Genomic DNA, 11,205 nt, shown 5'->3' on the forward strand with positions numbered 1-11,205 from the left:
ATAATAAAAAATGCTAACAAATAATATTGAAACACAAAATAAAAAATAATTAAATTAAATTAGGTGGGTTAGTGAGCCAACCGAGCTCACCACGGGTTTAACCCGGGTGAGGCGGTTCTAAGTAAACCGGGTTGAAAACTAATTCGCATAAAAAAATTACATTTTTTTTCACCCTAACCCGGCTCAAACCCGTGGTGAGCCGGATTGACTCACAGGTTACAACCCATTTTAACAGCACTAAACAAAAAAGGTTCCCAAAATCCACAAGAGTTGTTCAATCATCGTTATTAATGACTTCAAAATATCATTGAAAGGACATTTAGTGTGCTGAAAAAACAATTTGCTATTATAGCAAATGGAATAGAACCTCGTTATTCTTTCGATATAATGATTAAAATAGTATTTTCATTTTTCATTATTCAGGACTTCCTAAGACAAGTAGACAACAATTATTCTTACTTAAAGTAGACTAAAATATGATAGAAAGTGTCGAAGATTTAATTATGTCAAATTTAATTATAATCCATGCATTTGAAATTTATTCCTACAAATCCCTTTTATAAATTTTAATTATATTTTCCCAATTTTAATTTGTTTTAGAAATAATAATTTCAGTTTCATTATAAAACGATTTTCACAACTTAAATTTTGAATTTATATCAAATTTTTACACATGCATATACTTGTGATCAACTATTTTTATATTAAAACATTTTTTAAATCTATTACACCCATCACATTATTTAGAGACTCTTACAAACTTTTTTTTCAAATTCACACATTCAAATCCCTTAATCTAAACAATACTACAATTTTTTTTCCATCCCCTCGAATCCATTTACTCACTTTTTCTCACATCTACTCCTCAATTCAAACACTACCTTAAGCAACAAGACTAAAATATCCATTTGTTGAATAATTTTCTATGGCAAATACATCATCATACTTAGAAAGTATGCTTTCAACTTTTTGAAAAATGAAAAATCCCATTTATATATTGCATCAAAAAGTGTTTTCTTGACAAGTATTTATTCTACATTTTCGTCATGGATGGAATCCATCACTATTTTTATTGATTAGCTAGCTGTCAATGAATGGAGAGAATATCATTGACTAATTCTGTAGCTAGACTGCATGGACTAATAGGATTTTGAACCGTATTATGTTGAGGTTGTTATAAACTTGCAATGGATGGCTAAGAAAACAAATAAAAGGTTATTCTTTGTCATGCTCAAAGAATTTTTGGTTCATTTGTCATCAACATACATTTCAAGTGATTACAAAGTTTATCTATCGGAATAAGTCGGGTGTTCACTATTTCCATATTAGAAAGGATCTTCAATGTACATATGGATGCAAATTTTGACCAGAAAACATGAAATGGGAATGGCATTTACATAATATATATATATATATATATATATATATATATATATATATATATATATATATATATATATATATATATATATAACTTGTCGTTTTCTTTATTTGATTGAAAGTTACACCTTTAACAAATTATTTAATTGAAATTTCTTGTGCTATAGAACTTAATGAAGGATTTATTACATCGTATGAGGTAAAGAAATGGTAATAATTTACCAAATATTTATTTATATACAGAAATTCCCACTAGAAATATTAGTAATAAATTAATCTGTTACAATCGTCTTTTCATACATTGAAAAGAACTGCGGAAGGTGTCCATGAAGCACCTGAAAAGTCATACGCCACCGAATTTCAGAGTTTTGGGCTTGTAGCTGGCCCATCCTCTGTGTAGCCAGCCACCTTTGTAATTCCAAATCTTCAACGTTAAATTTTAAAACAAAATACGCATATTTACCAGAAAAATAAAATAAAATAAGATTTTATAGTGTGCCCCTAGCTGGTTGCATAGAATTACATTGATTGTAATAATATTATTTTTTTTGTATGAGTATTGTTATTCGTATATTTACTGAAAACTTGGTTTTCCTTCTTCCTGTCTTGTTCTATCTTGTGCCATGGAAGAGAAAGGTTACACTTTAGATGGCACAGTAAATCTTAATGGAGACCCTGTGCTTTCTTCTACAACTGGGAAATGGAAAGCTTGCATATTCATTCTTGGTAGATTACTACTTGTTACTTTGTTCTTAAGGAAACTTATCACACACACAAACACTAACACTATAGTACACTACATTTTGGTTCTGACAAATTAAGACATGATGAATATTTGTTTTTTTTTTTCCATTTATTTATTGAATTTTTAACATGAATTCGTTGATGGCAGCAAACCAATTATTTGATAGATTTGCATACTTTGGGGTGAGTGCGAATTTGGTGATTTATATGACATCAGAGCTACACAAAGACATGGTATCATCAGTAACAAGTGTGAATAACTGGTCAGGCACAGCATGGCTGACTCCCGTACTTGGTGCTTATATAGCAGATTCTTATCTGGGCCGTTTTTGGACTATCACTTTTGCCTTACTCATATATGCCATAGTGAGTTCTCATATGCTTTAATTGCACCTTTTTATCTCTTCTAATAATTGTTATTAAGTATCTTATAGTAGGAAAAGTGCTTTAATTATGAGTCATTTTACAAAACAATAGTGATTAAAGGAAACGTAAACAGGGAATGGGACTGCTGGTTCTGACAACAGCACTGGAGTGCTTTAAGCCAAAGTGTATAAATGAAATTTGCAAAGCCTCCAGCACACAACTAACACTGTTCTACATATCAATATACACCATAGCCTTAGGCAGTGGAATACTGAAGCCGAACTTGTCAACTTTTGGTGCTGACCAATTTGATGACTTCAGACCAAAGGAAAAAGTGCTTAAAGTTTCATTCTTCAACTGGTGGGCGTTTAACACTGCATGTGGGACTTTAGCTGCAACAGTGTTTTTGGTGTACATTCAAGAGAGATTTGGATGGGGATTGGGATATGGCATATCAGCAATTGGTTTTCTACTTGGTGCTGTTAGCTTCTTTATGGGCATCCCAATATATAGGCACAAATCTAGACAGTGTAAGAGTCATGCAAACGAGTTTTTTAGCGTCCCCATGGCTGCTTTCAGAAACAGAAAGCTGCATCTTCCTAGTAACCCTTCTGAACTGCATGAGTTCGCCTTGGAACACTACATTGTAGCTGGAAGACGACAAATTTATCACACTCCTCGTTTCAGGTTCGATAATCACTACTCTCACCTTTTCCTTTTCCTTTTTCTGCTTTATAATGTCACAGTTTTAAGTGTCTTGCTACCAAATATTTATGAGATGGACTAAAAAAGTGAATATATGTATGTATATCGAAATCTGTGTTAAGGTTCTTAGACAAGGCTGCAATAAAAGCAAGCAATAGAGATGGGTCAAATCCCCCATGCACCGTGACTCAAGTAGAGACGATCAAGGCCATATTAGGGATGATTGGGATTTGGCTACTGACAATAATTCCAAGCAACTTCTGGGCAGTGGAAGTGACAATGTTTGTGAAGCAAGGAACAACAATGGATAGAAACCTCGGCCCAAACTTCCAAATACCAGCAGCATCCCTATGGAGTTTTGTTGTGGTCACCATTCTCATATGTCTGCCCATTTACGACCGTTGCTTTGTACCATTCATGCGCAGAAGAACCGGCCTTCACAGAGGCCTCAAAATGCTTCATAGAATTGTCATAGGATTTTCCATCCAAGTCTTGGCCGCAGCAGTCATGTATTTTGTAGAACTTAGAAGAATGGAAGTGATAAGAAAGGAACACATAACCACTGGGACACAAGTAGTTCCTATGAGCATATTCTGGCTTTTGCCTCAACATGTTATACTTGGTCTTGCAAACACTTTCCTTATGGGTGGATTGCTTGAATTCTTCTATGATCAATCCCCAGAACAAATGAAAGTCCTTGGCACAGCCTTCTACACTAGCACTGTAGCTGCTGGCAAATACACCAACAGTCTCCTGGTATCAGTGATAGACAACTTCTCAAAGAAGCTCAGTGGTAAGAGCTGGCTAGGCAACAACTTGAACGATAGTCACGTAGATTACTACTATGCTATTCTTTTTGTGATGTCTGCTCTTAATCTTTCGCTCTTTCTCTGGGTGCAAAGAAGGTACATTTACAAGAAAGAAAACGAAAATGAGGTCAATGCCATTGAGATTTTGAAAGAAGAGACGTAATCACGTCTACCAAAACCTTTAATCTTATATATTACCACTTCATACATTCAAGTACCAAAGCAGGCGAGACAAAAATGGAAATCCAATTGTCGTAATTCTGTTACTATAATTCATTTGATGTTTTGGTAATAATGCATATTGCTCTTTGTATACTGAACTTTATCAACAACAGCTGTTACTACTTTAATAGATGTGTGGCAGGAATAAGATCATGTTTCTGGCATATTTAGAAAATGGATGCAATTGTTGAGTAGTGATTGAAAGCGCAACTTTAAAAATGAAAAAACCATTCAATATTTCTTTACAACTTTCAAAGAAATCGTAGTTACTATATTTCATTTATTTTTAACCAAATGATGAATCCATTTATGACTTTTTTTTTTCTTGTTTTTGACGGAAACATCTTCAAATAACATTTCTATTTGTTTGTTTTACTTTAAAATAGTTTTGGTTACTAACTCGTCGAGGTATATAATTTGACTTTTTTTCTTAAGAAAATATAAATGATAAAAGAATATTATTGTATTAAACTTTTGTACATTGTAATATCTTATTGTGAATTAGTAATTTTTTTTAACAGAGATACTCGTTAGTATGTGAACTAATAAATTTATTATTAAATCGATGATAAATTAACTTATTAATTTATTAATCAAGGTTTTTAACACTTCTTAATAACAAGGTCAAATAGCATGAAGTATCTTTTATTTTATAATGACTAAAAGATTATTATAATATTTCATTCTATCTTAAAGTTCTACGTTAACACTAGAATATAATATAGTTGTGAAATTTTAATAAGTTAACCGATGATAAATGACTTAGCTTTTGTTTACTTGGGGGAGGAATGGGGGAAGAGTGAATGGATGGATTGGAGGGGATTTGAGAGTGAATTAATTTTTGTTTTATTTGAGGGGATTTGGAGGTAAAAGAAAGTGAATTTAGAAATAAAGTTTATGAGAATTAGTATAGAATTTAATAGATGTGATAGATAAAAAAAATTATTTAATTGATAGAAATTGAAAATTATCAAAATATCTCTAGTTATTAATGTAATATAAAATGATAATTATGAATGTTATATAAAATTATAAAAATATTTATAAGAAGAAAAAAAAATTAATTTTTAAAATGTAGAAAATGATAATTTAGTAAATTAAAATAATTATTATCAAATAAAACATAATTGAAAAAATACCTTACCAAATTAATAAGGTTAGGTTTACAAGAAATTTTTTTTGTTTCCTTAGAATCCATCTGTGTTAAGTTTCTGCACAGTAACAAAATAACATTGCATCAAAAGGTTATTATTTATTAAGAACTCTAATGGATTTCTTTCGTGGCATAACATTCATATAAATGTGAATAAATGCTACCTTATTTGTGCTTTTAATACGTCCTTTATAACCCTTTCAAAGCCTCCTTCACCAATCATGTTCTCAGGGTGAAAATTCCCAATTGCAACACAGTTCATGATAAGAAAAAGTCTGAGAGGTAATATTTTCTTTTCCAATCTTTGCAATTTCTAATTCTATGAACTTTTTCTTACTGAGAGATAAATTGTTGAAGTTTTAACTATTTGTAATTATCAGCTGAAATAAAAAGTAACCATTTGATAAGTCTAGAATCTACTGTACAGGCTCTTCTATTAATACTCTCTCTCTCCCTCTCTTTCTCTCTCCAACCATTCAATAGGTTCCTCTTTTTTCTACTTTTGTTGCAACAATGGTTTCTCTGCCAACAACTCTTCCATCATCAACGATCACTTTCTCCACCACATCGGCTTCAACCTCGATACCTGGTCCGATCATGTTATTCTCATGAACCAGGCATAAAAGATAACGTTTGAGCTAACAGTGAAACAATTCTGTGATATGAAAAATGTATCAAATCAGTTCTCATGACAGAACTTAATGAATAATAAATCATAAGTTTTCATACCTAGGTATCCAATATTTTATGAATTGATAATGGAAGGTGTTATGAACAACAAATTACTTAATGAAAAACTTGTGATTTGTTAACGAATAGGACTGATTTGATACATTTTTCATATCATAGGGACTAAAGGTTGACATTTTTAAAAGCGGGGACTAAACTGAACATCAGAACTTAACTTAGGGACCAAAAAAGGGTTTAAACCTTGATTTTAAATTTGAAAATTTTTCTTAATAGTTTATCTGTTTTTTTTCTTAAATTTTGAATTTTTTTTAATGTAGGTTGTATTTATTTGTATAAGATGGATAACTATCCATTTTTGGATTCTCAAATGAATTCTGATTTTATGTCAGAATTCTCTTCCTTTATAAACGAAGTCGGTGAGGGTGATTACACAGATAAATTTTCCACTGATCAAATATTCCCATCACGTGCCGATATGATTGATTGGGTTCGAAAGATTGCATTTGAGCTTGGATTTGTGGTTGTCATCATAATATCTGACACAACAACTGGTGAAGCTGGAAGAAAGACATTCGTTGTGTTAGGCTGTGAAAGGAGTGGGAAATATAGGAAGTATAAGCAAGACGTGCAACCTAGTGTGTTTGGCACAAGAAAATGTGAGTGTCCGTTTAAGTTGAGGGGTAAACCTAAAGGACACGGTTGGGTGTTAAAGGTTATGTGCGGCTATCACAACCATCAATTAGTAGAGACTTTGGTTGGTTATCCTTTTGCGGGGAGGTTAAATGCTGCTGAACAATCAATTCTTGTTGACATGACTAAGAGTAAAGTTAAACCCTCAAATATTCTTTTGACTCTTAAAGAACATAATGAAGATAACGTGACGACTATAAAACAAATATATAACACGAGATACACTTACAAACGATCTTTGAGAGGGTCACGAACTGAAATGCAACAGTTGATGATGTTGTTAGATAGAGACAAATACATCCAGAATAGCAGATGTTTGGAAGATTCTGACGTAGTAAGTGACCTATTTTGGACACATCCTGATTCAGTGCACCTGGTCAATTCATTTAATATTGTGTTCTTAATGGATACGACGTACAAGACAAACAAATATCTTCTTCCGTTGCTTGAGATCGTTGGAGTCACGTCCACTGGTTTGACATTCACAGCCACCTTTGCATTGCTTTCAAGTGAACGCCAAAATAATTTCACTTGGGCATTGAAAATGTTTAAAAGATTACTATTGACAATAGAGGGCGGTCCACGCGTTATTGTCATTGATAGAGACATTGCTTTGATAAATGCCATTACCAATGTCTTTCCTGAGACATATCATATGTTTTGTACATTCCACATTATAAGCGAAATGCAAGATGTTAGTGGATAATCAAGAGGCATGGGATGGGTTGATGGAAGTGTGGCAAAATGTGATGGACTGTGACGACCAGTCCAAGTTTGGTGGTTATGTTTATCGTTTTGAGTATGCCTCTGCTACATGGCCTTTATTTTTTGATTATGTGAACCGTACCTGGATCATCCCGTATAAGACATACTTCGTCAAGGCGTGGACGAACAAAGTCATGCATCTAGGAAACACTACAACAAACAGGTAATTGTTATTGTTAATTTTTTTTACTTATGTATTTCATATTTGTTGTCATAGTATTAATGTGTTTTGTCTAAGGGTTGAGTCTACGCGCTGCAACCTGAAGAGATTATTGGGGTATAGTATGGGAGACCTATGCTCGTGTTGGGATGCTATGCATAATGTCATTATCCTACAACATAATAAGATCAGAGCGTCCTTTGAAAAAAATATTCACTTAATGAGTGATGCTTATAAAGCATTGAGATATCAAAGACTTGTTGGACATGTTTCACGATACGCTCTAGAACTTATTGCTGATGAAGTAGAGCGAGTGAATAAAATAGGTTTGGACAGTGCTTGTCGTGGATGCCTTTTGAGCTCAACGTATGGCCTACCATGTGCTTGTATATTAGCACGATATGAGCCTGGAATGATTCCTCTTGGTGAAATACATGTTATCTGGACCCGTTTAAGCATTTCAAGAACTGTGTCTACTGAATCGCTTCCAGAGTTTAGCCTTCGTCGTGAAGTTCAACTGGTAGAGGAACGATTCAAAATGTTGACATTGGTGAAAAAGTCAACATAAAACATAATATGCTAGAAATTGCTTGCCCAGAGATGACATCTATGCTTGCTCTGTCGCATAAAGTGAAGACAAAAGGTGCACAGAAGACTAAAGTTGCACGACATGAGAGGTCTACGAAACGTGACCCATCATATTTTGAGCACGTTGACACTTTTCATTCCAGGACAGAACCTTCTTCTTCACGAAAATCTCAAGTGAAATCGAAGCCAAAAGAATTTGCGCGAAGGCCAATACCATTGTTAAATCAATTTCATCTGATTTGTCAACCATACATTGTCGATGTTGTTGATGTTGTTGCCGATGGTCATTGCGGTTATCGATGCATTGTTGCTTTGTTGGGTCTAGGTGAAGAGAATTGGCCCATTATTCGACATGACCTTCATGAAGAACTAACTCAGTGGCGTGATGAATACGCAAATTTAGTAGGAAGCTACAATCGATTGGAAGAACTACGTCAGTCATTAATTGTCCACGATCGATCACAGGTATTTCTTCAAAACCTCATAAAAATTACCTGATTATTTTTTTGTATTTCTTTTCATAAATACTTACCTTCAACCATTACAGGTTAATGCTAAGAAGTGGATGACCATACCGGACACTGGTTATGCCATTGCAAATACATACAATGTCATCTTAGTATGTTTGTCCTTTGTTCAGAGTTTTACCATATTCCCACTTCGCACTCCACCGCCTACTGATATTAGACAACATCGGATGTTATGCATTGGATTTGTTAATGGATGTCATTTCGTACAGGTAAATTTCCATTTTTATTATACCATAAGCATTACCCATTACGATTCATTTACTAATATTAAGTTTCCAGGTTCAATTACAACATGGTTGTCCGTTACCCATGGTGGACATCATTTCCTCAAACCATTGTTACCCAGAGGCGCGAGCATGGTCATCATTTTATACACATAGGATGCAATCATTTATGGAATTAATGGGATCTAATAAAATTTATGTAGATCTTAGAGTAGACTGAAATGAAGTTTGTTATGTAGTAATTTAATATTTCATTTGTAAATATTTTTTTGTACTAATTCATTGTTTTCAATTAATTATCGTATTAATTGAATTATTTGAACTATGTCTCCTTATATAATTTGATTCAACGTAGACGATTCATATTAACGCGTTCAAAAAATTAGATATAGTCCAAGTATGGAAAGCGTACGCCAAAATGCATTATAAATACTCAAAGTATAAGTAAACATCACATAAACAAACATGAAAAAAATAAACATATAGGAATCTGTCCGTTCAAGAAGAAGATGCTCGTCCACGCACATGACGAGCACCTATACTAGTGGTAGCAGCCTCGTACTCCTCAACAAATCTACGAGCAACCTGTAATGTCTGATTAGTTTGCTCATAGACTACAACGTTCTGTGTGACGTGTTGACAGCTTAACATGCCCTGCAACATCCTGATGACATGCCTCATACCACCCTGAAATGAATATAACCAAATAAATAAATTAACTATGTCAACCAAAATTGATATAATAAATAATCACACTTAGTTTCATTACATACCAACAATCCAAATTCAGGCGACCATCTACGACGAACTGGGGGCACCGGGATGTCATCCGGAAGGTATCGCCTCATGCGCGGTGCAAGACTGAGTCGATCATCATCGTCAGCTGGAGTGATGTACGGGTGAGACACCCATCTAAACCACATCAGGTATCCGCCAACAAACGTAGAGGGGTCCTCAACTTCAACGACACCAGTAATGGCATGCTCTACATACCTTAACCAATTTAGATCAATCGTATGAATATCTGGCATCGGAAGGCTCTCAGGCGAACGTGGTATAATCTGCACAAAACCGAACTGACGCAACACACGTTCAAGTAGATGTGGTGAAGCATGTCACCTAGTCGGATCCATCCTGAAAACATACATATGGCCAAGAATTGACAAGTACGTCTGTGCGAAGTGTATGGATTCCACATGATCGCATCATACGTGAGCCCATCCAGATATCTCCGCCCCTCCGTAAGACTCTAACCCTGTCTCGAAGGTATGTATCGTGAAGCTCATGGATGGAGGTCTATGTACGTGTCTGAGAATCGCCTCCTTCCCATCCCAGGAAGGTGCTCATATATCCAACTGTACAAAAAACATTACTTATATTATTTTATACATTCCTAAAGTATAAAAAAAAACTTTGTAAAAATTAAATGTACCTGTAGAAGAGTGGAATATCCTACTATCTGTCTGACACCATTGAAGCTAGAATCTCCTAGCTGCTCATAAGTATGTGCCAGCGCAGTTGCTCCCCAGGCATATCTCGAACATGCATTCAAGTCTCGCAACAGAAGGAGGTATGAGAAACGAATCAATGTTCCACTCTTATTAGTAAAAATTGTGCATCCAAGCAGATGCAATAAATACGCTCGAGTAGCGCACTCCTAAAGCTCCTACTGAATGTAATCGTGGTAGACCTCGCGGACCCAGCTCAGCCGCACTTTTGGACCGCGTGACTTCTTCATCCCGGCTGAAGCTTTGGCGCGGTCGACGCCAAGCAAGTCCATAAGATGAGATCGAGCCTCATCGTACTCTAGCTACTCCACCTCACAAAATTACCCCATGATAGGTAGGTGGAGCAGATTGTGAACGTCATCTAATGTGACGCTCATCTCGCCTACCGGAAGGTGGAAAGTATTTGTCTCTAGGTGCCATCGCTCCGCAAGTGAAACGATCAATCCATGATCAGCATACTCGTAGGATAGGTTGACTAAGGAAACCAAACCTGTTAAGATATGCTAAATATTCTATTAAAGGATATTAGGCAATCAAATATTGTGTTAGTTATAATTTAGATATTATTTTAATTTGTGCAAATTTGTGCACCGATCATTCCTTTAATAGATGAAGAATTATAGGATCCTTATATGTATATATATGGTACTCTACTCTTTGAAATAATACAT

The 11,205-nt window shown here is 34.7% G+C and overlaps 3 protein-coding genes across 3 annotated transcripts; all 3 read left to right on the forward strand.

The window, feature by feature from the left end:
• The first annotated feature begins 2,003 nt into the window (after positions 1 to 2,003).
• LOC106752686 (protein NRT1/ PTR FAMILY 5.1-like) lies at positions 2,004 to 4,167 on the forward strand. The gene is made up of 4 exons (XM_014634421.1): positions 2,004 to 2,106; positions 2,273 to 2,490; positions 2,624 to 3,177; positions 3,318 to 4,167. The coding sequence occupies exons 1-4, from the start codon at positions 2,004 to 2,006 to the stop codon at positions 4,165 to 4,167; spliced, it is 1,725 nt and encodes a 574-aa protein (XP_014489907.1).
• A 2,239-nt stretch (positions 4,168 to 6,406) lies between these two features.
• On the forward strand, positions 6,407 to 7,465 carry LOC106752687 (protein FAR-RED ELONGATED HYPOCOTYL 3-like). The gene has a single exon (XM_014634422.1). It carries the CDS (start codon positions 6,407 to 6,409, stop codon positions 7,463 to 7,465), a length of 1,059 nt encoding a protein of 352 aa, XP_014489908.1.
• Positions 7,466 to 8,284: 819 nt separating this feature from the next.
• On the forward strand, positions 8,285 to 9,246 carry LOC106752688. The gene is made up of 3 exons (XM_014634423.1): positions 8,285 to 8,737; positions 8,820 to 9,011; positions 9,082 to 9,246. The coding sequence occupies exons 1-3, from the start codon at positions 8,285 to 8,287 to the stop codon at positions 9,244 to 9,246; spliced, it is 810 nt and encodes a 269-aa protein (XP_014489909.1).
• The last annotated feature ends 1,959 nt before the right edge of the window (positions 9,247 to 11,205 follow it).

The sequence above is a fragment of the Vigna radiata genome, unplaced genomic scaffold (genome assembly GCF_000741045.1).
Source record: "Vigna radiata var. radiata cultivar VC1973A unplaced genomic scaffold, Vradiata_ver6 scaffold_43, whole genome shotgun sequence".
Classification (NCBI taxonomy): domain Eukaryota; kingdom Viridiplantae; phylum Streptophyta; class Magnoliopsida; order Fabales; family Fabaceae; genus Vigna; species Vigna radiata.